Raw genomic sequence first — 27,037 nt, 5'->3', positions numbered from 1 at the left:
AAAAGGGGTCTTATCTTCTTCAAGGCTGTTGAGGACAAGACCACTTGTCGAAATGTCGCTCTACTGACGAACCATGTAGCGAAAAAGAAGCGAAAAAGAGATTGAGAATACGACAATAAAAGGTGCTACAGGAATTCATAAGCTGCTCAAAGAAGACAGGACGAAAACAAGAGCACAGACACACACACAAGGCGCACATCTGCGTTTTGTGTGTGCGCCTCTGTTCCTGTTTTCGTCCTGCCTTCTTTGCACAGCTGAAAATTTTGCTGAATTTATGAAAAAACTTGCTTTAGTGGTGCAGAAACTTGCGCCTCAAATCTCAGTTTTGGTTTCTTTTTCATTTTTGCGTCAACCCCATCGCGGTAAACATGAAGCCATTGCCTTTCAAGAATGGCTGATGTTTTCAATGGTATGTTGCCCTCACCTGATCCTGCGTTTTCCTATCCTTTGTGTCCAACTTTCCATCACCTATCACCCAACTTGAGCTTTGCATGAGTGTTTACTACCATAGTTCGAAGTCAAAACACGCGGGCATAACGTTTATGAGCTGGCTTAGCACTTGCTCAAAAACTGAGTCACCATGGATTGGATAATCAGCTGTCATCTCGGAGCTTTTCATATCACAAAAGGTTTTGCCCATGTGCACGCATTCATCGCGAACGTATATTGTAATGTGTAACGTTTCTCGCCGGACGTGTTTACATTGCCCGAAGTAAAGTGTTTTTCCTGTCCTCGAACCAGCCTTTGTCCACTTCCACAGAATGACGTGTTTGTTTACATTCGCTGTCTCACGGACTTTCGAAGTCTTTTGTGACAGTTCGTAGCGGTGGCATTCACTCGCGTTCGTTACTTTTGATAACGCTGTACAGACTCGAAGTGTTGTTATGGTCTCGGCATTCAAGCCTGTCGTTCGTTGTGCTGCATGGTTTTAAGTTTGCAAGGAAACAGCGCATGGTTCAATAATGAAGCATGAAATGAAACAGTTTGACAGAAGATACGGCCGCGACTTCACAGCAGTCATATTTCGTTACCTAATGCAGGTCATTGTTTAATTTGTTCATTGTCAAACATATTGCAAAGATATTTCACAAATGTTGTCACTTCCGATGTTCGTGCCGAGTGCTGTTAACAAGTGTTAGCTTGCAGGACTTTTTACCGTCTCTCTACCGTTAGCCCTATCTACTGAAGCTGCGGAACATTGTAACAAGATTTTCTTTGCCCCGTTTTTGCAGCGTGGCCGTGAAGATGAACTTGACTTGTAAGGCAATGTGCATGCGTGTTTTTGTACCCAAGTTATTGGGTGATGGTCTGCTTTGGCAGAGGTGATATGTTGCGAAAACAGCTTGCGTGTTTCCGAAGCACGTGGGATCTGTATTTACGACGTGAGTGCTTCAAGGAAAGCTAGTGTATGTTTGTTGCCAGTATATTCGTGTTGCATCGCAAAGAGGAGCTTTCGAATGAGCAATATGGAAAGAGCTTTTAGAAAATGTACCTGTTATTTATTTTTTGTTGTTGCATTTCAGCGTCCCTAACTTATGAAGTTGGGGTTGTAGAGTATGACGACTTCAAGCCATCTGAAGAACCTGTATATATATTGGGAACAAAGTACAGCACATTTCATGGTCAGTCGATTTTGCTTATCACTATACATTATGGATAGGTTTCACGTGATGGTGCGGTCACCATATTGTGGTTAAGAATTTGCGGCATTCACAATGCTATTTGCAATGCACACGTACAGTCGTGCCATGTAGTGTCAGCGAGAGCACTACTTCAGAGAGCATAGGTGCAATGCTGTCGTGTGACTCTCTATGCATGGACGCATCTCAGTTTTGTTAATATCAATAATTTCTCCGGTATTATGTGCCAAAACCCTGATATGATCATGAGGCACGCCATAGTGGAGGTCTCAGGAAAATTTAGACCATCTTGGGTTCTTTAACGTGCACTGAGATCACACAGTATGCGGGTGCCTCTTGCATTTCACCTCGTTCTGTTTTGTTAGCAGGTTCTGTCTATGTCACGACAAAAAAAAAGAGTTAAGAGCAACGTTATGTGTTGCATGCTTCAGTATATCAACTGAGCTGTGAAAGATGCATGGGCTCCATTTTCAACACTGCGCTTGCATCATACAAATTCAGCAGGACTGTGAAGGAATTTAGACAGTTTTGATGCCCTACTAAAAATCCAGTAACATTGTGGGGATTGAAAGGCGGAACACATGCAGGCGCTGTTTTCTAACTAAGGTATAGTACGATACATGTGATCAAATTCGCATTGCTCAATTCAGTGAACTTCAATCGCAGATAGGCCTGACCACCCCTGCATGCACTGCCTACCTTCGTTTTTGTATCAGTGGCAGGTGAAACAGCAACCAACAAAAGATATGGATGGCACGCTGAAGCGCGTTCTTCAACTTGCCAAGCTCATTGCCTCGGAGCGTAACAAGGTTCACAGCTACATGCCATTCGCTAGCTGTGTGGAATATTTGCCTGCACTGGCCCTTTTGAACTTGAAACTCGAAAACACTATCCGCGTGCATTTTCTGGCTTAAGCATACTTTACACTCAAGACACAGCGTTTGTTCTATAGATACGCTTCATGTCACAAAAATCTTTTAGATAAGGTGGTAAAATGCGCCATTCGAAAAGATAACAAGCACGCATGCACTTCTGGTTCTGCGCGCTAAGTATTTATATTTACGCGGGAAGAGATGGCAGGCATGGCGTGGATACTTGTGCAGCCACTGCGGCTGCAGCGTATACAATTGATACTGCTGTATCCGTCCAAAATAAACTTCAGTTCATAAGGCTTCCCTCTAACCTGGGATGTCTGCGAACACAGTCCTTAATTCGTAACAGCGTAAAAACTGCGTGTCCTGATGCCACAGGAAATTAGATGGCTGTAGCATTCAAAACTTCTTTGCCTTCAATTACACACCGGATATTTTTTCGTCAATTTGAAGGTGTCCCGTAATGTTTCCTACCAATAACAGCTTTATAGAAGGAGGCAGCATTTCGTGGTCAAATTGAATAAACTCTGAAATTAAGAACACAGTCGGCGTGTTATGAGAAGGATGAGAAAAAGCCAGACGTGCTACGACACGGATGTGCAATCGACAATTCTATACTCTTTCGGTCCGCCATCTTGGATAACCTCGTGCACCACCTATAGTCCGTGTGCATTGCAAATTGGAGGCATTTGAAATTGGATTACCTAAAGCATGCCAGTTAAACGACCACAGTTCCTGGTGGTTTTCAGCATACTTGCCCTAATAAAGCTAGCGCCACATGGTTGGGTACAGAGTCCACTAAGTGGAATGACCATTTAAGCACTGTCTGCTTGGTTAGAACTTGAGAGCAGGTGAACTCGTGCCAATTGCCACCGCCGACTATCGAGCCGTGTTAGCTGCCATGTTGGCACAGTGACTGCGCTGCTCGGCTGCTGTCCCAGAAAGTTGCACGTTGGAAACTGGCCACGGCGGTCAAATTCTGATGGAGGTGATTGCAAAGAAGGCGGGATCTCGGAATCCCGAGGGAGCAAAGCCAACATGACAGTGATGGCTCAACACTGGGTTTCTTCTCTATGAAATGTTAGCCCTCGGTGGTGCGTGAACGCGCCACCTGCACTCGTAAGTAACGGGAGTGTCAGATCTGGGTGCATGTTTGAAAAGCCCCAGGTGATGGAAAGTTTCGTAGCCCTCCACTACAGCGTGCCTCATAATCATATTGTGATTTGGCGCATAAGACCCCAGATAATATTATCAAGCCCTATCCCATATTTATGTGCTTAAATGGACTGTCCACTTAGTGGAATACTACCCCTGTATTACTACTCTTTGCAAAAGTTGTAAACATGCCTGACATTACTTAAGTGTACAGCAGTGTAAACTTTTCATGGCATAAGAATATCGACAAAGAACAAGTGTCAACTTGCAGCTGAATTTTATTGAAAGTAACGTAATAATAATAATAATAATAATAAAAATTGATGGGGTCTAACATCCCAAAACCATAGGTAACATAGTTACATAGTAACATAGATATATATTTAGCCGCAAGGCAGCTGCTCACACCACAGCACACATGAAAGCCATATATTGCGTCATCTTGAAAACATGCCATGAAAATTAATTAGCAGTGATTTAAGAGCATTTTTTCCCCACCGTGCAACAAGACAGTTGTGCCACTTGTACAGGCCATCTCATTCTATTTGATCTAGTATGCCTGTAATCTCTTGAGCAAGCATATTAGCCAGATCAGCAGCACATTTGTTAGGCTGCACACCTGAACGAACTCCTGTTGCCATTAAAAAAGCTTTTACTGGGCTGTCCCATGCTCACACGGCTACAACACTGTCAAGTGAGAACACTGCAGATTTGTTTGAGTTGTGCTGATTACTGCATGAAACTCATTGAACTGTGTGCTTTTAGTCTGTCATGGAATTTGCAAATGTCAAATTGAAAATTGTGTCTCCATTTGTTTCAGAACTCGATGACCTGAGGAGTAATATAACGTCAAAGATCTGGCTGACCTACCGCAAGAACTTCCCAGCAATTAGTGAGAAATATCAGTGTGACTTCTTTCAGGTTGCATTTTGCAGTAGTCTAATATTTGAGACTTTTGTTTCGTTTCATTGTCTAAGAGGATGTGCTTTCTGTGATGCAGTGCTCTCATTATTCCAGACTAGCAGTATATCAAGCTTGACTTAACGAAGTGATGGCCAGTGTTGTATTGTTTAATTAAATTAGGGAGCCCGTAAAATTGAGAAAGAAATTTTTCAATCCATTGAAATCTAAAATTTTAATGTAGTGACCCCTAAAGCTACCGTGGCATTGGCTTTGCCACCAACACATGCCTGTACGTTTGAAAAGTCTGCAAAGGGGGCTCAGGTGTGGGAGGCTGCACGTCTGGGTGACGCAAGCCATGTAGACAGGCATGTGAAGCTACTACAGGCTGCTGATAGGCAAAGACGCAGAGAACAAATGTGATTGTGCGAGCAGGCCAAGCAAGAAAGTTGCATGGAGATGATCAGTGCCATGGGTCGCATAAACCATGAAATAACAAACGGAACTATTGCTGCCCTTATCACCTTCTGATGCATAAGAGTGCTACCAACTGCTGCATCCATTGTTCAGTGCATGGTCATGGCATGCAGCCTCATTAAAATAAAGCTAGGTCCGTATCTAAGACACCTAGTTGTTCTAGCATGATAGCATTAGAGCGCATGTACGAAGAAAAGCTGCCTTTGTTAAAATTAGAAAGAAATTACAGCTTTTTAACTCATTTCAGGAAAAACTGTGGTAATATGGGTTTGGTGGCCAAGTTAGTTTCCTTAATTTCGGTTGATGACAACATTGAACCTCATCGGTAGCTGCGGGAGAATAGGAATTTCTTCAATAGCTTTGTAAAATTGGGTTTCGTTAGATTGAGTTTTAATTGTAGTTAACATCATTTGTAGCTTAAAACTCTTCAGTGACAAAAGTATTTATTTCTGTGTAAGCTGGAAGAGATGAAAAATCTTTGAACAGGGGGTGTTGCTGGAGCCAACTTTTCAACAAGCTGTCTTGTCTAGTTTAGAAGCTAGATTACTCTTACACATCTAGCCCCCTACACATTTTTGTAGCACATACAAATGTTCAACATATGTATGTTCAACATTTCAAAAGTGACGACAAAGTGTTATCGCTAGATGTCACCTATGCAGTCCCCAGTATGTACATGGGATGTTCTGGATGGGTGTCCTGCCGTCTTTACACGCTGTGGTATAACCACTTGTAATTTGACTGCCTTGTAGAATAAACAATTAGCATTGTGAAACAACGAGCACTAACCCACATGAGCTGCTGTGTAAGATTTAGCCAGCGCCACGTCACAAACTCAGTGTGGGTCGCCATAGAAAACCTACTTCACAGGCTTTTCTTGTAGTTATCTGGCAGCGCCTTGCCTAGCATTTCAGAAACAGCATTTCCTCTATGATTGTTTGGCCTTGTGCTTTAATCATAAAAGGAGAAATGCGTTTATTATTCCATTGCTTGCCTCTACTTACCAGAACAGCAGCATGAGCTCTATGTAGCTTAGTTAAAATCTAATGTAATATATGTTTAAATGTTCCTAGAATATTCGTAACCTTAATTAGTAATACACATCTCAACGCACATACTGCTGCTAGGGTACACCTAGGTAGCACTTGAATCTCTAATTTTACAGCCTTCAGCGCTTCCTCACTGTGGCATTATTTTTAACTTTGAATTGGTTTCTGTAGCTAGTTCAAATTATATATTAAGGTATAGCATGTGCTGTAGTTACTGCCACGTACATTTCATTCGCTGTGATTTTGTTCATTGTGAGTCGTGTGATTGAGAGACGGGCTTGAATTTGTTGGGTTTTTCTCATAGGCACAATGTGGTAGTGTCATTTGGCCTTTATTCCTGATCAAGAGTGCTGGAATTTTTGTAATATGTAGTGTGTCACTTTGTATTCACAGGTGGCACAGACTACACTTCGGACACAGGCTGGGGATGTATGCTTCGGTGTGGCCAGATGGTAGTTGCCGAGGCTGTCATGCGACGGCACCTTGGGAAAGGTACTCTTCTTCGCTGCTTCTTTCTTTCATTTCCTAAGCTTTCGTGGTGATAAAACAAGGGAAGGAAACGAATTTGAATGCTTTCAGCTTCGTCAACTGGTTCAATAGCTGGAGTTTTTAAAAGTTATGGTACAGCTGATGTGATAATTTCATTAGGAATAATTACCGGCACTTGAGGAATATTAAAGGAGTACTTACACTTGTTTTTGAAGGGGCCCTGCAACACTTTTCCAAGTAGCCATGGAATGGCCTCAGTAAAGGAACTTATTACCTCACGAATCGAACGCCGCAAAAATGTTTAGAATCTGTCTGGTACGAGCGGAGTTACAAAGATTTGTTGCGCTCTAATTGCTTTCTCTCTTCTCTCGCCCCGACGAAAGCACTAGAAGCTAAGCAGGGGGGTGGTGACACGGGAGAAGAAGGTACGTCACGCCCGCCTCCTGACCTTGAGCACATTTTCTTTTTTTTTTTCTTTGAACGCGTGGCATACTTTCAGTGCAATCGTGCGTGCGCGGGCGAGTGCTGGCCTCTCGCAGCGGCCGCAGTAACTACGGAGTGTGCCATGTTCGAATCTGCCAATGGTGTGGAACTTGCTTGTGACGCCGTAAGCATCATTTTTTGCCGAGAGAAGAGGAAGCGCTTTTTAGCTGACTTTGCGAATCTGTTGTCAATCCCAGGCAGCGTGTTGCGCTCTAATGTTTGGCTCGCGTGTTCTCAGAAGCCTCGACTACCGATCGGCAGCATTTTCTGACCATGCTGAAAAAGTGTTGCAGGGCCCCTTTAAGCTACACACTGCTTGTACAGCAAAGTCATCTTATCAAGTGTAGCATTTGATATGATAGTTGTCATGAAATGCCAGTGCTGCCATCATCAGTTTCATGATGTCATGACACGTACTGAAGCTTTCGGACGTTAGGTAAACTTCAGTATAACTGAATCCTTAGTGTAACGAATAATTTACTTTTTTGTAAATTCATCTGCGTAGAGCACCATGTATTTTTGACCTCTATATAATGATGCATGTTTATCAGTGTGTGCGTGTGTTTGTGTGTGTGTGAGAGAGAGATAGGGGAGGGGTCGCCAAAGTGGAATGGTGTCAACAGTGGCTGGTCATTACCTCTGGCATGCAGTGCCATAAGCATGCCAAGGGCAGTGTCAATCAGAGGCACCAAGTGAAGACACGTCAGCACATTGTACCTGATTTCTGTCCTCTGCATCCCTGGATTGGAGGAGAGGGAGAGCATGCAGGCAACCTAGCACCAGATGTTCTCTGCCCAAGCAGCTTTAGTGCATTGCACTCTATACAACATAGCTCCACAATTCGCTCCATGAAATCCTTGCATCAGCACCCATTTTGGTGTTTTTGTTATCACCCTGTGGCAAGCGACAAGCATAATTAGCCATTAAGACGACAGTACCACACTTTGTGCGCTTTGATCCAACGGCTTTGACAGCACTAAGCTCAATCCTCAGCCACTTATCACGCGAGCAATCTCATTATAGTTCAGAAAATGGATGTTGCTGACTGGGCTAGTATCTTGCAAGTGATCTTGATCTGGGAAAATAAGGACGTCGCTGTTTGTTTTGGGTTATCATTTGAATAGTCTCCGTGATCCTGAAGTCAAAAGCTGCCATCCTGGACTCGCTGAAAAGAATGGTAAATTCCTAGTGAAAGCAATTGCAGGTGACAGATGGTTTTACTGCTTATACTCGATATGTTTTTGGTTGGTGCATTGCTGCAACAAGTATTGGATTTAAGTGGCTGATCAACTTTTCTGAGCTGCTTGCAGTTACCCGTGGCACTGCTACCAACTCCATAAGGTTATGTAGGTTTTCTGTGATAATGCCGGCTTACGCAAGAACTGTGTCAAATGAATGCGTAGCGGCTATTGAAGTATGTGACACCGTACCAGGTCGTGCATGTTCCTTCAGGCATAATGTTCACGTAATGCCGTAAAACTGAAGACGCGGCGACCGTGAACTAATGTGGTGTAATTCAGTTTGTCGCCTTGCTTTCTTGGGGTCTTAAACTGAAGCTCTTTTGTTCTTGTGGTGTGCAGTGAGTTTTGATGTTGCACTTTCATCGGGCCGTTAGTGGTTTGTTGCGGGGAACACAACATTCAAGGTTTTACCGTATTGGAAAACACCCAAGCTTTCGTCGAGCTGCTCCAGCAGAATGGGTGCAATAACTACGATTACATTGTTTACCACGATGGACGTGCATTTATTTGCAAAGTAGAGAGGCACCCGCTGCGGTGGTCTTGTGGTTATGGTGCTCGACTGCTGACCCGAAGGTCGTGGGATTGAATCCCGGCTGCGGCAGCCGCATTTCGATGGAGGCAAAATGCTAGAGGCCCGTGTAGATAGATTTAGGTGCATGTTAAAGAACACCAGATGGTCAAAATTTCCGGAGGCCTCCACTATGGCATTCCTCATAATCATATTGTTGTTTTGGAACGCAAAACCCCAGCAATTATTATTTATTAAAGTGGAGAGGCACCTGCCAAATGTGCCTCTCTGCTCCGAAACATAATTTTAATGCCGTTGAGCCTGAATTGAAAGATGTTCACCTCCACCATCACATAAAGATAAGTTGATCGTAGTAATTGACTGGCATATCTGTACATCACTTTCAGCTGGACTGTGGTATTTTTGCCATTTTATTGTTTGGTGGTCATTAACGACCATAGGCGTTGTAGTGAGTATTAGTGTGACATAAAGCATATCATTCTTTCAATTACAGTCGAACCCAGGTATATCGAACTCGCCAAAAAACGTTTATTAGTTCGATATATGGCATAATTCGATATAGGCCCGCTATAGGATTTTGACACAAAGGCACATAACAATAAGAAAAGTACTTTATTAATATGGTGGCTTACTTGCGTGCCCTACTTTGGAACAAAATAGTCCTGGATTTTCTTCTGTGTCAACGACTTTGCTGCCTGCGACAGCACACACGCCTCCACGTTGTCCAACGAGTCGGAGCAGCTGAGGCTGCAACCTTCCACATTCACGCAATAGCGCCGGACCAACGCAAGTGCACTAATCACTTTGGAGGATGTAGGCAATGGGCCATCGTCAATTTCCTTATTGTTGTCGCTTTGGCTCGTGGTCGGCACGACGTCTGCAACGTAGTCCTCATCTTGTAGCTCACCCATGACGGCGACATCATCGTCCGCACTGACGAACTCGTCGAATGTCGATCCGTCGATAGCTCCCGGGAACTCTGCCAGCTCGCTCCAAACTTCGGCGGAAACACCTGCGGTGTTTTCAGTGCTGTCATCGGAATTTGGGGTGTCATCACCAGGCATGCGGAAGCCGGCACGCCTAAAGCAGTTCTGGATCGTCTCCTTCGTGACATCTGCCCACGATCTACTCAACATAGAAAGAGCTCCGAGCAAGTCGATCTTAAGCTCCCTGCCGACACGAAGGTTCACAGAGCACCAACAGGCAACACCACCAGCACGGACCACGCTGAATGAGGACTCGAGGAAAACAGGCAGCAGCAGGCGCACAAGCATAAAGAAAGAAAAAATAGCGCTCACTTCTACCGCCTCTGTACTACAGTGTACTAGAATACTTCTAGTACACTGTATCTGTACCTCGGAGAAAGCACGACGGCCTCTGATTGGCTGTAAGCGCTGCGAGCGGGCCAGGATCATTTCTTGCAGGGGGGTGTTCGCCCGTGCACAACCGGGTCTAAACCACTTTTTCTAGGGTGGCGCCGGCAGTTTTCCCCGCCACCGCGAGGGAAAGCCAACTTGCTGGGGCACTTTTGAGGCACATGGAGTTTGATATATCGGTTGTCGTTGCTATTTTCGTTCGATGTAACAGTAACTTTTGCTATATATTCTCAATGTAAATTTACCGTGTTTAGAAATTGTTCGATATACGGGATAATTTGATATAAATGGGTTCGATATAGTCGGGCTCGACTGTACATCTGGTTACGAGTTTGTTTGAGAGTTCTTTTTGTGCAAACTTGTAATGACCAGGACATCTGTATTGCAGACTGGCAGTGGTCACAAGGAACAAAAGACGAGAAATACCTGCGCGTCCTTCGCATGTTTCAGGACAAGAAGAACTGCACTTACTCCATACACCAGATTGGTGAGTGCAGTGGTTAATATAAAGAAAGACATTAGTAGTGACTCACTTTTCTTCTGAGACACGTGTTTAGTTTGGTAGACTTTTCCTTCTCTGGTCAAGGAGGACTTTCATAGGCACTGTATACTCGAACACTCAGCTTTTGTTTGAATTGTTAAATTGAATGAACAGTTGAATACTTCTCCGTTCATACTGGTTGGCCCCTCTACTTGTGTACTTGAAGAAAACGGGATAGTGGCAGAACGTCGGCTTATGTATGCCAGCGAGTACTTCCTTAAATGGCCTCCCCACTGCATCTCCAAGGGCAGTCCTTGGGTGGCTGAACCTGCTACAAAAATACAGAGGGCTTTTGCACATTTGCGTAGATGCTACCACATTAATTTTCAGCCTTTGTTTAAATATGCATAGATGTTCATTCACCACAGTTAAAGTAGAATGCTATGAACATGGAGATAGGTGCTAGAATATTGTAACAATAGGTAATGTGTGGCTCATGCCTATGTTTGTCTGATGTGATAGGTGTTTCTGGAGGAGTAGCTCATGTGTGATGTTTGTAATAGTGTGGAAGTCATGAGAAGTACTTTTGGACTGTTACAACAATAAATCATTGAAAGCTAGGCTATGCCTAGCCAGTGATATGGCTGTAAAAGAGGTCTAAGAATTGAGACAGCTCTAACAATTTTGAATTTCAGCCAGCATTATAGTGTCACTCTCTCATTCATTGATTGTAAGCATTAACAAGGTTGGGGCGGGCAAGAAGGATTTCGCCTCTGCAAATCATCAATTCATCTGCCCGAGAAATAGATTATGTGCCTTTATGGGCAGAAAGATAGCCTGTTCTTTTTCTGTTTCTTTGGTTTTTGTTGTGTATACATCGAGCTAACTGTATGCATGTGTAATTCCATGAGCTTATATTAACACCACTATTTCCTCGAAATGAAGCTTTGTTGCGATTCATTGCGCATTGCATCTTTGCATCATTTGGTTTCCCGTGAAGGTAAACTAATTTTTCGAGGTAATGATTTACTCTGAGTGTCAGGCAACACAGGAAATGAGCCAGGTTCTGCCTGTGATTGTTGAACTGACCACTCAAGAGTTTGTTGTATGCTACCATCTGCCGGCTTGACTGCATTCTAGTACAGGTCATATGGATTGCTAGATATGCTTGAGGAAAGGTGGTCCTTATGTATTTGCCAGTGGTCTCGCAGTAGGTCAGCGTTAAACATGGGAACATATATGTTATACAGAGGTTGTTATTTTGCTGTGTCATTTAGCGACTAAGTGGTGATTTTTCTGTTCTGTTCTCCACATACACATTATAGCACAGATGGGTGTTTCAGAAGGAAAGGAAGTAGGCCAGTGGTTTGGGCCCAATACCATTGCTCACGTACTCAGGCAAGTTTCATGCTCCATCTTGCACAGTTTGGTTGGTGGAAGGCTGCATGTGCAGTCTTCTGTTGACTAAACCGTGGTATGAATAGTAGATGAATGACAAATTCAGAAATGGCTGCCTTCTTTTTGCTTTCTTGCAGGAAGCTGTCTACATTTGACAAGTGGAGCTCCCTTGCTATGCATGTTGCCATGGACAGCGTTGTAGTCATGGACGACATAAGTGAGACAAATGTTTTGCAGATTTTTAGGCAATGTATTGGCAATGATCGCTTGCCCTTGAACCTCAGTACAACAAAGTTCAGTTTAGCAAAATCTGCAATATAACAAACTTTTTTTCATTACTCATCAAAAGCGAGACTGAAAGTTTGGAGTCTGAAAATCAGTTGGACCTTGGTGAGCTCACTGAAATTGGTGGCGATTCATAAGGACTGTAATTGTCGCTAAAGGATGTAGTAACGCTGTTGCTTTCTGGACTTCTCTTGATTTAAGATGCTACAAGCTCAATTCCCCATTTACCAAGGCTTGCAGAAAATCTGGATTAAATCGTACAGCAGGGGAATTTGCAAATCATAATCACTGAGTAGTCTTTTCTTTGGTACACTCGCATGGTACAAGCAAAACATGTGCAAGTCTTGTCAGTGCTGTTGTGTGATCTCTTAGAAGGGAGCAAAAGATGGGGCTTTGGGATTTCAAAGGCCTCCTGTGTTTAGTGGTACCTAAAGGAGAGCATGTTCTAAGAATACAAAACACCTTTTAGCCAGAAGCTGAGCATCTGTGGCTAAACTATTCCCAGCTGTGTTGCAGGGTGCACAAGCTGACGTCACCTCGAATATTGGGTGTATGGAAAAGTGGTGCCCATCAAGGCACGATCCTCCTTGGTTTTTGCTTGCGTGTTTACCCCTGCACTCGCAGCACGTCAGATGATGAACATTACATAGTATGTAGGCTGCTCATTCTCCTCGCACTTTAAACTTTATCCAGTTAATTGCACTGCTGCTGGCAGTAGGAATATGGTTGGGATGGCTGTATAATTGCTGTCTCCATAAAATCAAGATAACTAATTTGGTACTCATATGAATGCAGATTAGAGGAGTGTTACATGTGTTCACTGCTGTTTGCACTGCTCAAATTGCTTGCACAGTATATTGCTTCTCATGCCAGTAGTCACTCGTGGTTTTTCTTGCTCTTATTTTCCAGGGAAAATATGCAGAGTGGAGACAACAGACGCTGAGGATGGCATTAGAAATCGGACGCAGTCGCATGGTGCAGCTGCGGGAGCACATTCTTGGAAGCCTCTTGTGCTCTTCATCCCTCTGAGGCTTGGCCTGAGTGAAATCAACCCAATTTATTATTGCGGCCTCAAGGTGAGAGGGAACGTGAGAAGGTGCAATTGGGCAGAAAGCAAAGTTCAGCTCACGGATAGAGAAGGCTTGTTTCAAATGAACGTGCAGAAAGAATAATTGTGCTGCATTGCCAACTAGTGGTTGTCAAAGGTGAAGCACTTGATTGACAAAACATTCTAGTAGTATTTAAACAATTTCATTGGAGAGAGGGAGCACCTCCTTTCCGGACTGTGTCAAGGGAATACAGAAGCAGTCGCAGCTGCCCCGCGATGGTTTTTTCGAGGTGCACTTTTATTTAAAACAGTAAAACAGTTTAAAGTGCGACGTTGCAGTGCCCCAGTGAGCCCTTGTTGGAAAGGTCTGTTGTCATGTGTGAAAAAAAAATGCACTAATGAGAGTGAGAAAAATGAATGCCCTAACTGGCTTCCTGCCTACAGGTGGAGTGAAATACAATAATCTTGCATTTACTGTAACTCATTGTTTCTGTCTGCTCTACTTTGTGGATATTTTCTTGGTCACCCCTTTGTGCTTGAGAAGTTAGTGAGCGACCAGAGTAGCATTTTATGAAAGATTGCCGATTGGCAGAGAAGCCAAAGAAAGGGCAATGTCTTTGGATTAGTAGTTATGGGATCTTAGTTAGGTTAGTGAGTGAATTAAAAATGTCCCTGAAATAAATGAAGGAGGGGCAGCAGGGAACTTGCATTGCGAGCCATAGGTAGCTGTTAGGCAAGATGGCACTATCACTGGTGCAGCAGATTCCTGTTAAGTTAACCCTTTGCAGTCTGAAACCTATTCTCACCTTCCGTCCATTCTGGTCCAACTCTAAAAGACTCAAAGCTCAAGTAAAAGAAGTTTACTGACTTTTTTACAGGTGTCGCATGATGTAGTAAGAAAATGCATGTGTGAATCAACCGCGAAAGAACTTGTCCAGCAGTGCCCGACCACGGACTGCTGCGGCCATGTTGCGTAGTTGGTCCCTGCCTGACAACGGACCACGACGGGTTAATTGCTATGAATAGAAAAGTGCTTTAAGGTTGGAAAAATTATTTCATGTATTCTGGAAATTTGAGTTCTGGAAATGTAATGGAGCGGTCGAGTTATTAGCTGAGTTAGGAAAAATTAGTGCAAATTTCAATTGAGAAGAGCTTATTATTCTGATCATGTTATTTGAAGATCACGTTTATGTCTTTCAGTATGCAGCAGTGCACTTTTATGCGCTATGTTCTTATTTCACAAAGTTCAAAAATTGTCTCAGGCATGCATGATGTGTTACCTTTTCTACTTATCGAGTTCACTGGTGACATCCAAGCCCGGGTTTAATTGTGGCCTCCACTTTTCCAGAGAACGTTCGCACTGAAGCAGTCCCTGGGCATCATTGGTGGCAAGCCGAACCATGCGCTTTACATCATTGGTGTTGTAGGTGAGCACAGCAATCGCAGCAGTGTGTTTGGCTCACAGCCCCGTAACAGGTTTAGGCTTTGCAAATGAACCCGTTGTACGTATATCATTCAGGAACGATTATGTCTGAAGAGTTTTAAACATCTGCGTGGCGAGCAAGCAGTACCAAATTTCAAGAAAGGTGCGCCTCGAGAGAAGAGTGAAAGTTGCTTGCAGACATTGGGTCACTGACCACGGTCCAGTGAGGAATACACAGTGCTGCCAGTGGAGATGCTGCATGAAGCAAAATAGAAAGAAGAAAAAAAAATACAGGGGTAGGCTTCTCACGTCTTGAAATATGGCACTCCCTTGGCAGTGGCACATAGGAGAATGCATGGAAGGTGCGCCATTTGCTCACTTTAGTTGAGGCAAAGGAGGGGAGTGTCTCTCGCCTCCTAGCAGCATGATGATGGGATAGTTCAAGGATTCTCAAGCTTTCTGGCCTTGGAGAAACCTTATGGCTTTTCCAGAGCACCACGGGACCCCTAACTTTTTCTTAGCACGAGGACAGTCGGAAGTGGGGAAGGGGGAACGTGGGGAGGTAGGTGATGATGCTTCTAGGTGCTCATAACCACAGAATTAACCCACGGCATTGGCCTATTATCTTTAATATTAAAGGCCATCGCTGTTGATGGGAAACTCGCGATACTACATAGATAAACTATACGCCACTCTGTGAGTCACGTAAAGTGCCCACCGACCATACACTGCGTGTTGTAAGCAATGTGTTCATGCAAACGAAGTGTGGAATGTATAAGGGCCAGTTTTATTTTTTCTAGAACAAAGATGAAGGCATGCCACTTCCACTGCGAAGTGGCCGTCGGCTGATACACCGGTCATGAGGCTAAGCTTAAATGCTCGTGTAGTCCACAGCCGGCACGAAGGAATGCCTCTTGCGTGCATCAAAGTGCTCGTTGCAAGTTTCGATTACGCAACTGACATGGTGCAGTGGCAAAACAGCGTGTATGAAAACTGTGCCACATGAAAACCTGTGCGCCATGAGAATAAACTGTTGAAGGTGCCCGTTAATGTCGTTTAAACTGGTTTGAACAGCCAATATCCTCTTCTGTATATCGGCTTGCAGAATTACCGAATTGATTCCCGTGCGCATGTTACGAACTGCGCTCTCGGGCATGAATTACCAGTGCTGAGCGCGCTCTGTGACCGCAGGCCTACAAATCGCACAAGTTTCATGGCGCACACTAGACGGCAAGACTTTAGTGCTTCTACTGCGTTAGTCTCTTGCTACCAGCAGACTCCCGATGTGCGGATGCGGTGTTCGATGGCATTATTAAGTGCAAAATGCAATGTAAATTTTCTTGTCTAAGTCAATAAATTAGGTGATAAAGGGTGTAAAATGGGAGACTCCTGTGTGGTTCGATGCACCAGAAAGCACCACAGTGGATTTAAAAGGTGCGAAAAGTGTGTCTGTGCACACGACCGGCGCAGAACGTCAAAGATGCACTGTGATGCTGTGCATCACGGCAGACAGCAGAAAACTTCCGCCGTATGTCGTATTCAAGTGAAAGACTCTCCCTAAAGGGAAGTTCCCTCAGGGAATCATCGTACGTGCCCAGGAAAAGGGTTGGATGTCCGGGGAACTCGTCGTAGATTGGATAAAGACCGTCTGGGCAAACAGACCTGGAGGCCTGTTACAACGGAAAGCCCTCCTTGTTCTGGACAGTTTCAGGGGCCACTTGACGGACCGTGTCAATAACCGACTCGCCACGACTCGTACGGACTTGGCCGTTATTCCTGGAGGACTGACAAGTGTGCTGCAGCCGCTCGACGTCTGCATTAATCGTCCGTTTAAATCGGAATTTCGCCGATGCTACTCGGAATGAATGGCTGGAGGCCATCATGAGAAGACCCCTACAGGACGGCTGAAGCGGGCATCGCTACAACGAGTGTGTGCATGGATTTTGAGTGCGTGGCATGCCGTGTCATTTGAAACAGTCGCGAAAAGCTTCAAGGTGACTGGAATTTCAAACTGCATGAGCGGCGCTGAGGATGAACGTCTCTGGGAGGACGCTGACGCCGAGGCGAGCTCTTCTGAGAACGAGGACAGCGATAGCGAAATGGAATCGTAATAAAAACATTCTTGGAATGTCATTTGCGACTCTCTTACACTCTGCTACTGTCGCGGAAACAGTACAGACCTTTGGTGAGCTGTCATCGGCCTGATTCGTGTAAGGGCCGCACCAAGCAAAAATTTTGAAAAAAAAGTGCTGCCCTTACACGAGTATATATTAATATTGCGTGGCGGAAGCGCAGAATTTCGCCAGGCGCCAAAACGTGAAGTGTGCAACGAGTGGGTGGTTTAAAGGCCTACCCATGACAAAGTGCTCAGGCATAATTAGTCATCATCATCAGCGACAGCGTCAACAAAGTGGGCAGATGCGCAGGTGTGCGTGTTGCCTCACAGACGCATAGTGGGTATTTTACCAATTGGCAAAAGGAAGAATTATAGCGTAGTGGGCACTTCGCAACTGTACTTGCAGTAGGCATTCTAGGATAGTTTGAAAGGGCCTGTGTTATGCGTTGCTTTCCTTGCAGCATACAGTAAACCCTCGTTATAACGAAGTCAACGGGACGGCAAAAAAATTCGATATAAGCGGTAATTCGATATACGCGACTGCCCCATAAAAGCTCAGCAAGTACAGCTAAATTAGCCATGACAACTTCGCAGAAGTGGTATTCATTGAAACAAACCTTTATTCACGCACAAAAAAGTTAGTCAGCTGGCTTTGTCGGGTGCTTCGGCTGGGCGCGAGGAGTGCCCGCTCCAGTTTGTTCAGGCAAATTATGAGGTCGTGGTCGCCGCCCGCGCACTCCACTCTATTTCGCAACAGACGGAGGATCTCCTGCGTTTGTGCCACTGTTGGTATTTCGCGAGGCTGTTCGTCTAGCGGCTCTTCTTCCTCATCAGGGCCTCCAAGCAAGTCGACTATTTCGGCATCCGTAGCTGGGCAACGACGGGTACATCTGCGTCAGCCATCGCAAGTGATTCAAAGTTGCCTTCCAGATCTCCGCCAACGATGCTGTTTGCAGCTTCGTAGAGATCGTCGCAGTCCTCGCAGTCGTCATTGGTGTCTTCTGCATGCGACCGGGAAAATCCGGCATGTGCAAAGCAGTTTGCAATCTTTGCAGGTGCCAGTTCTTTCCATGAATGGCATAGTAAATGCACTGCTCCAAGTAAGTCGATGCTGTATCCCTTGTTGGCATCGTACGCAACGAGCATCCGTTGTAAAAGACTCTTCCGGTATAACTTTCGTGTTGTCTCAAGAATGCCTTGGTCCATGGGTTGCAATATCGCGGTCGTATTCGCTGGTAGAAATTCCAAAGTGATTGCTTGCAGATTTTCAATCTTGCCATGGCTAGGGCAATTGTCGATAACAAAAAGCACACGCCTTTGCTTTGCCCTAAACTTTCGATCGAGCAGGCGCACATACTCTTCGAAAACGGCTGCGGTCATCCAAGCTCGTCTGTTGCTTCTGTATATGCAATCTTTGGGTATCGTTGCGTTGCGGAAGCACCGGGGCTTTGCCGCCTTCCCTAGTATCAGCAAAGGAAGCTTGTCCTCCCCTGTCGCGTTAGCACCGAACAGCACTGTAACGCGTTCTTTGCTTTGTTTGCATCCTGATGAGGTTCCGCCCGGTGTAGTGTACGTGCGCTTTGGCAATATTTTGTAAAAGAATGCCGCCTCGTCCAAGTTGTAAATGTCTCTGTCTTCATACTGCTGAAGTAGGGCGCTCAGCCGATGCTTGCGCCATCCGTCCACGACGTCGCGGTCCACAGCTGCACTCTCACCAACGATCGATTTTGAAGACACGCCGTGCCGTCTCTTGAAACGTTCAAGCCAGCCGTTGCTGCACTTAAAATCTTGCTTGCCCATTTGGGCGGCTAGGGCTTCGGCTTTTGCGGTCAGTGCAGGCCCATTTACAGGAAGGTTTGCACTTCTAGCGTTTTTCAGCCATTCGAGAAGCGCTCTTTCCACTTCAGGATACATAGAATCACGGTTGCGCTTTCGTTTGGCTGAGAAACTCTTCTCGAAGCCGTCCAGTATGGCATCCTTATTCTTCAGAACAGTTGATAATGTTGACGGCGGTATTCCGAATTGTCTTGCGATTTCAGACTTCTGCCGGCCTCCTTTTTCCACCTCACGTATCAGCTGAACTTTCTGCTCCAATGTCAGACACTTCCGTGCGGGCACCGGCGGTGTCATTTTCACTTGACGGTCACTAAAAGCACACACGATGCATACACACAACGCCACGGGTTCACACAGACCTCGCACAACACACGTGCATGAGTGCGTTCCAAACACGGATGGAAAAAACCCAGGGAGCACGCCAAGGCATTGGCTCTGTACTGGTCACGTGACACCACCGGCGTAGCCAGTGGCATAGCAGGGAGCAGCCAGCATGTTTACAAAGAATGAGTGCCTCCGGCGGTCGCCTCCGTTGCCTCCGTACCGGAGTAGGGCGCGGAGGAGGAGGGTAAGACCCGCGCCGCTGAGACCGGCGCCGCGGCCGTCTGCACTGGCGCGCTTTAGCCCGGCAACGCTAGCGCGAACATTGCTCACTCAGCGCAGAAAAGGCCGCTTGGCGCGGGTCGTGGACGAAAAAAGCGCGCAGGCTCTTCGGCGGCCTGGGCGGTCGCTCGCCCGCTCTTAGCGCCGCCGTGAATACGCATCCGCAACTTGTTACTTCGCATTAAGCAGAGCAAGCTATCGACATGCTTCGAGTAATCCGGTCTAAAATACACGCATTTGGGTCGGGACTACGTGACACTTCGATAAAAGCGATAATTCGAATAAAGCGACTTCGTTGTAACGAGGGTTTACTGTAGTTGAGGTGTCCACCGAGAAGTGAAGACACGCTTGCAATTGAGAAGGCGATGTGAAAGAGGCCCGATTATGCCATCTCGTTCTACTCTTGAAGGCGAAGCTTAAGAGTTCCCCAAGTTTTTCTTCGTACTCTTCCCCTAATGAACTGCTATTAAAAAAAAATAAGTACGGGGAATGCTTAGAACTTTCTAAGAATGTGAAGGCGAAAGCTAAGTTGGATTTGTCGATCTGCTGTTATGCTCTTGCAGCAGCGGCCTTTCTCTCCACCTATTCTGCATTTGCAGAATGCCTGTATTGTACTAGGTCCGCATGTTGCTTTCGTCGGGATGCTGCCGTATCTTCATCCACAGCTGCTTCCTCTCAACAACAGTTATGACGGGCGGCATTACAAGCTTCTCTAGCCTCTTCCACTGTGCTGTATTTTTTTTAATCTTCCCCGTCTGCATGTGACATGACAGGGCCTGTCATGTGACATTGGCACTTCAAAAATTTTTTTTTATCCATTCGAACACCGCAAGGATGAAATAGACGTGCAGATCACGCGCTCACGTGATGTTTCCTGTACCTCATAATGTGACCTTGAAACATAGAGATCTAAGGCGACCTTTCATTCTTTAAGATCATAAAAGCAATCTTTGAAGATCACAGAGATGGTAAAAATTGTTTTGGGAATATACACCCTAGACAGCACCTCACAATCTTGCAAGATTTGCAAGAGCGGCCAGGGAAAGCAGTACTGACTTGACATTTATGACTTTTCATTTTCTTTTGTGAGAACTGAATGTCCTGGACCTGGAAACCCTGGATTAAGTATTGGCAGGCCGCAGGGCACGCTGCATAATTTAGACCAGTAGTTCTCAAATGGGGTTCGCGGAGACCCATTGAAATAAAAGTCACATGCTTCACGCTACATTCTAAAAGGATAAATACATTCTTTGTGCGCAAAATGTTTCAGAAAAGAAGTCAGATAGAACAGAGCGCACCCCCCCCCCCCCCACCCTTCTTTCTCTCACTGCAAGGGGTCCCTCATCTATCATACCAGCAGTCCACAAGGGTCCCCGAAAATTCATGGCTGAGAATCACTGATTTAGACGAACGAATTTGTTTCTCCTCCCAGAACGTGTATGTGTTTTGACATAGTGATGCAAAAAGTGTTCAAGTGAAAGAAGTGCGTGCTAGTTTTATAGGTGTACTTCTTCAGTGTACTTCTTTAGTGAATATTAACTGAGCATGTTTGCTTTGTCCTCTGTCCAAGAAATTTTGCGCAAGAAGTAGTTGATCATGGAGTACCAACTAGCTCGAACCCACACCTTGTTAGGCTCATAGCTGGCAATTCGCATCTTTGAAAAATGTACGCCGCTTTTTGTAAACACCTGCGGTGTTGTATCATTGGCTGTCTTTTATACTGTGGAGCAGCAGCATACCACTTGGGGACATAGAAAGGGGGATGTTTACATCGCCTTAATGTGTCCATGTCCCAAGTGCCATAGAGATTTAACTAGAGCTGTGCGAATGGCAAAATTTTGAGTGCGAAGTGAATTCAGATATTAAAATGTGAATGCGAATTGAATAGAATATTTTTCGAATAGTTGTCGAATATTTGTCATATATTTCTTCAATACTTCGAAGCAAAATTACAGAAAGAAAAGTTGCAGAGGATCCGTAAGCATATTCTTATGAGACAGCAATATGAAAGCGTTTCTTTTGGCTAGGTTGGTGAAGCGCTGGAGGGGTGGTGTTCCCTAGTTGTCTTATCAAGAATGAGGCAATGCAGAGGCCGAATTGCATTTATTTACATGATTTGGTGCAACCAATGTGGTGTTGACCACACTTTACATGCGCAAAGAAAACACGCTATTTCCTCAATCTCTCCTCCTCCTTTAACTTCTGTGGAGGCCCAGCTGATGTGGTGGACAGGGGTGTGCTCCCTTTGAGTCCGGAGTTCCTAATATGCCCCATAGATGTCAATGTATCGGAACATCGGAAATTTTGGATGCTTCGGTGTCTGATTTCTCGGACTTTCTGTCCAAATTTCAGGTCCGAAACGGCATTAATCAAGTCCCCCCACCTCTGCCGCGTCTATCATCTCGTAGGTTCGAACCAGCGCTATTGTGAGTCAATCTATACTCGGGGACAACTTTTTGTGGCAATGAAGGGAAAGCTACAGAGCCACAATGCACATATCCTACCGCTAATGAATGTAGTCCCACAATTGCGTCCGTATTTTCAACGTGAGATATACAAAATACTCCTTCATTTTCTACATGTAGCTTTTTGAGACGGAACGCCGCGCACACAAGCGAGGTATTTGTATTTCTTTTACTTTATACGTTGTCACTTTGCGTTTTTGCGTGCTTGAAAAAGTCGCGCCTTTTACCCTTACCTTAGACGCTAAGCAGCGCTTGCGTCGAAATGCAACGCTAGCCATCACTTTCCACAGCGTTACGAGACGCGCGCCGAACCGGACTACTTCGTGTAGCAGTACATGGGCAGATGCTCCGCCCCCGTAGCTTTCCCTTCATTGCCACAGAAAGTTGTCCCCGAGTATAGTTGCAGCCGTAGCAGAGTGCGAAAGGCAGCTTTGCCGCAATGACAGAGTGTGATAGGGTGAAGCATATTGAAAATCTGAAGGGGTTAGTCACGGTGCAGTGCGACGATGTTTTTACGGATAAGCACTGGAAATGAACAGAGGCGTGATGGCGGCAGGCGGCAAACGCACACGACCACTATGATAAGCATCTTCAGCTAACTGCTCAGTAGTGCACGTGGCCTAGCACAGTGGTATAACCCGAACGCGCTGCGCCGCTCTTCATGCTGCCTCTTTATGCGAGACCGCTAAGTGCGCCGCACAGACGTGTTGCCTTCACGAACGAAAGCAGCTCGCCATCGCTGCGCCCATGTGCGGTCACGAGCGGAGTGGGCATCACGAACGCTTCCATGACAAAGCGTGCGTGCGGTACAGCAAGTGCCCCTGCAGTGACAATGTTGGCTTAGTAGGAGATGTGCTGCACACAACTAAGAATGATCGGCTTCGCGCAGCAGCAAATGTTGCGTATTGGCAGAAACTTGGCGATGCGTGTGCGCATCGTTACGTGCGCACCTGCATCGGGGAAAGCCGGACGAGTCGTCCGCTCTTTTGCCACAGTCTTTGTGTTCCGCATCATTGTTTCTAAACGCTCCATGCGAGAGAGCCGTAATCTATTCCGCGCTTTGCTAGTATCAGCAGTGCTCCTCACGAGATGCAAATTTGCAATTGGCGGTTGGCACGTAGTTAAGCGGGGTTTTGCGGCAGGTACTGAATGTATTCACGAGAGCCTGGGTGCACACCAAAATGCCTGATAAGTTTACTGAGAGGCATTACAGCTATTTCGGACGTGGCTGTGGCGATTTGACCACTTGAGCGGAATAAAAGAGCATGGATTCGTTTTTGCGGATTGCCTGATTTTTAGGACGATTTCGCCATCCCTAGGGAGTCCAAAAAATCGGACGTTGACTATATTTATCTTCCGGAATTTTGAATACTTCGAATAGTCCAGTTCTGGTGCGAATCGAATCGAATAGCAAACACTTTTCGAAAAATATTCGGAAGTTCGAATCTTTGCACACCCCTAGATTTAATACAATATAACCAATGCTCTAGTTGACATGATCCTAGCGATCTTAAATGTATGGTGCTGTCTTTAATCTTTCTGGCTAGGTGATGACCTAGTGTTCTTGGACCCACACACCACACAGCTTGCTGTTGACCTTGATGTAGAGTGTCCCGAAGACGAGAGCTACCATTGTGCCCATGCCAGCAGGATGGACATTGGCCAGCTCGACCCATCCATTGCTCTAGTAAGAAATGAGACAGCAAGATGATGCTAGTGTCTCTCCATTCTGTCTAACTAGCCATGTAGAATATTTCGTTAGTGTAATGTATCAACTGCAATCAGTGCATATTTGAGGGGCTTTTGTGATACAGAATACAACCTAACTTCATGTTGAATATACTCGAAGTGCAGGCCAGGCCAAGTTTGACATTACACTTTATATCCAGGTTCAATTGTGCACAAAAAAATGTCAGTAAAAGTTTGATAACTTGCATTGAGTTGATTTGAATAAACTTTATTTGTCCAACGGTTGTTGCTACTGCTGCCTGAGACTAGGCTGCCAGGGATCCATTTACTTAAAGGGATATGCGAGTTGCATGGAGCTCACTGGACTGCAGTGAGGCCATTCAGGATTGAAGTTCTTGACTGTGGTTGGCTACGATGTGGAAGTGACCAAAGTGCAGTCAAGGAATGGTTTAATTCTGATCTAGCTTGAATGCAATTGAAATTGCCCTGTGTGACTGTGCAGTGCATTTCACTCATTCTTCAGTGATGCTTTGGAGTCCAATCCTTGCTTCCTTTCTTTATCAGTGCTTCTACCTGGCAACAGAAGCAGAGTTTGACAGTTGGTGCAACTTGGCACACAGGGTGAGTTCCTTATTTATTTACGTTATCTTCTTAAAAGGTTGGCTGAATCGTTCCATTATTTGTGGCTGTTCAACCAAAATAAATGTTGGGATATTCATGTCTCAATTAAATGCACATGCGCTTTAGCGCACGTTTATGACTCCTTGTGGTTTAAATAGACTCGCATATAATAGGTCTTGGGTATTCTAGCGTGATAGCATTGAAGAGCTCGTTTCACAGAAATTCCACTGTCAATGTTGGCATCGTTGGTTGTGAGCAAGAATTCAACGTTGTCCGTGAGCGAAAATTCAAGGTAGATGCCAATAAATAATCAAAAATCTTCAGTGTGAGTGAGAATTGAACCCAGGCTTTCTGTGTGGCAAGCAGGTGTTTACCACGGAGCCACACCAGGGCTCAAAACTGCTTCGTAAAAAAAATGCTATAAGAATGTCATAAAGTGGGAGGAGTCTCCTTAACGCATGTAATATTGCGTGGCAGAATCGTAGAATTGCAACAGGCCTCAAAACAGATGAATTGCACGAGTGAGTGGTTTAAAGCAGCCTGCCCATTACAAAGTACGCAGCTATGCAGGTTGGCGTGGCACCTTACTGACGTGTAGTAAGTGCATCACCAACTTCCAGAGGGAAGAATTATGGCGTATTGGGCACTTCAGAACTGTACCTGCAGTAGGTATTCTAGGATAGTTTGAAATGGCCGTTGTTACTCACACAAATGTTCCTTTGCTTGCGGCACCGTTGAAGGCGATGCGCACGGGGCCCGATTTCGCTATCGCGTTCTGCTCTTAAAGGCGAAGCTCAAGCGTCCACCAATTTTTGTGTGTGCACCTAGTGAGTTTCATAGCAAAATGTTAATTTTGGGTTGCCTACACTTATTGTCTATAATGGCATATGTGCTGACATGAGAGTTTATGCACCTTGTGTTGAGCAAGACGACGATGGGATGAGAAAGCGCATGTTTTCTTGTTTTCCTATAATATATTTAGTTCATCGGAGTTTTGTTCTCAATTCCTTAATTGAAACCTGCCTTTCAGCATTTGATTAGCCAGACGAAGCAGCCATTGTTTGAGATCACGGAGCACAGACCTCTCGGATGGCCAGACTTCGCAGAGGAGCAGCAGCGGCTTGATGAAGAGCCTCAAAGCACTGGTTTGTGGTCTTTCTTTTGGTTTACTTCTCAACTTGAATCAACTTTGTACAGCAAACTTTAAAATATTTCTGTCCTTATGGCAGAGCAATTTTAGGAGTGTGAAGAAATTAAGGTTTCACCTAAATGCAGTCCTGTGTTTATAGAGCCAGGATGCTCAGTACCTGTGTCCTGAAGGCACATGGAGGTGAAGGTGCTGAATTAGATAAAACCAGAGCTGATAACTTTTTATGATTCTAATCTGCATATTTAAAAAATTAGCGCCTTTTTGCTTGAAATACTTTCTCCTGGAACAATTCAGGTTCTCTAAAAGCACATGAGAGAAGAGAGTGAGATTTTATGCTCATTTTCCTCCAAAGTTTCTACACCTTTGAGGAAAGAGTAGTTCTGTCATGTCATGATTCAGTTTTATTCAATTAACTTAGTTTCAAAGTGACCATGAACAGCTGCAAACGTTGGTTACGGTTAACTTGTAATTTGCGAAGAGAAAGAAGAAAAAGAAATGGTGCATGATACATGAACAGATGACTAATTAAAAACAAAAACAGAAATCAGTCCAAGAGAACTCATGGGAATTAATAATAACATCAGCATAGTGATGTAAGGCATTTTATTGGATTAAAAAGATACATTGTAGCATTAGCGGTAGAAGTTGATTTTTCCATGGAAAGCATTGAAACTGTGCTCGTTCGGGATATGGCACAGAAAACATTAAACCAATGGTAACTTCAGACAGGAAACATGATTGTGGACTAATTTATGCAAAAGTAAGCAAACACAATATCTTTCTTTGCTCCATACTTAGCAACTTCTAGTTAAAAGATCAGCAATATATGTTGTTAGTCATAATCATATGTGATGGAAGCAACATCAGAGGAAAGTGCCAATTTCGCCCATCAATTTACGTACTACACACAGTAAGGGTGCAGCAATAGAACTGCACCCTTCTGCAGTAATATTGCTCTTGCTTGACCAGTAAATGATCGTGCGTATTGACTGTTGGAACCTTTGTACTAGTGCATAGGCATTAGGGAGCTTTCAATATAGCATCTCAGCATAACGAAAAACTTGGCATACGCTAATTGCCAGAAATAGCAAAGAACTCAAGCTGGTTTACATAACTTAAAGCAGTGTTTGGGACACTTAGCTGGTTGGCATCTTTGTGTTACCCTGAGACGAGAATTCCAAGTATCCCTGCTATGCGACATAATGTGAGCAGACCAATCTCCAAGGCTTTCATGTGTAAAAGACACGATGAAGTAGTTTTTGAAAGTAACTTAGTGAGTTAAATGATTCTTAATCTGGGAAATGGAAGCACACAATTTTATTAGCACGGAGTTTCTAGCTGCGACTCCAACTCAGCTATAGGTCATTCTTTCGGTGTGCCAATTTTTTTATGAACGTATAGTATACAGTACTACTACCTTGCCTTGGGTAATAAGAAATTGCTTTCATCTTTTGCAGAGTTCACTGTTCTGGAGCAAGAGCGCAAGTTTGACACTTCAGACGATGAGTTTGAGATCCTTTAGGTTGTACCTATCTTTAAGAAAAGGCACTGAAGACTCGGCCTGTTTATTGACTGTTAGCCTTTCTTTGGGGATATGCTGCAGAGTCTCCAAGGCTACTGTATCTATAATATCTTATCAAGTGTTCTTTCTTTTTATATGCAGGAGGACTTTTTAATAAATATACATCGCCAGTATTTGTGCAAAAAATTA

At 44.7% G+C, this 27,037-nt stretch overlaps 1 protein-coding gene across 4 annotated transcripts; it reads left to right on the top strand.

Annotated features, from left to right (window-relative positions):
- Window positions 1-310: 310 nt before the first annotated feature.
- Window positions 311-27,037, top strand: LOC119387695 (cysteine protease ATG4B). 4 transcript variants are annotated; one of them, XM_049413610.1, is made up of 13 exons: window positions 311-409; window positions 1,524-1,622; window positions 4,488-4,559; window positions 6,487-6,585; window positions 10,600-10,698; window positions 12,018-12,094; window positions 12,232-12,307; window positions 13,285-13,451; window positions 14,772-14,850; window positions 23,414-23,553; window positions 24,120-24,176; window positions 25,207-25,321; window positions 26,784-27,037. In XM_049413610.1, the coding sequence occupies exons 1-13, from the start codon at window positions 391-393 to the stop codon at window positions 26,846-26,848; spliced, it is 1,164 nt and encodes a 387-aa protein (XP_049269567.1). In that variant the 5' UTR covers window positions 311-390; the 3' UTR covers window positions 26,849-27,037. The 4 variants fall into 4 exon arrangements, with proteins under 4 accessions (XP_049269567.1, XP_049269566.1, XP_037511098.1 ...); XM_049413609.1 differs by lacking the exon at window positions 311-409 and adding an exon at window positions 566-629; XM_037655170.1 differs by lacking the exon at window positions 311-409 and adding an exon at window positions 1,289-1,382 and having other exon boundaries at window positions 12,018-12,090; window positions 12,228-12,307.

This window comes from Rhipicephalus sanguineus, chromosome 3, assembly GCF_013339695.2.
Source record: "Rhipicephalus sanguineus isolate Rsan-2018 chromosome 3, BIME_Rsan_1.4, whole genome shotgun sequence".
In the NCBI taxonomy this organism is placed as follows: Eukaryota; Metazoa; Arthropoda; class Arachnida; order Ixodida; family Ixodidae; genus Rhipicephalus; species Rhipicephalus sanguineus.
The sequence above is the reverse complement of the archived record's forward strand: the minus strand, read 5'-3'. Positions and strand labels throughout refer to the sequence as shown.

Bases quoted from the DNA above. Each gene is read 5' to 3' on its own strand.
- LOC119387695 (XM_037655170.1), top strand. From the start codon at position 1,304: ATGGTCTGCTTTGGCAGAGGTGATATGTTGCGAAAACAGCTTGCGTGT. The intron at 1,383-1,523 runs GTGAGTGCTTCA...GTTGCATTTCAG, and splicing joins GTGGGATCTGTATTTACGAC to CGTCCCTAACTTATGAAGTT. The intron at 23,554-24,119 runs GTAAGAAATGAG...TTTCTTTATCAG, and splicing joins TCGACCCATCCATTGCTCTA to TGCTTCTACCTGGCAACAGA.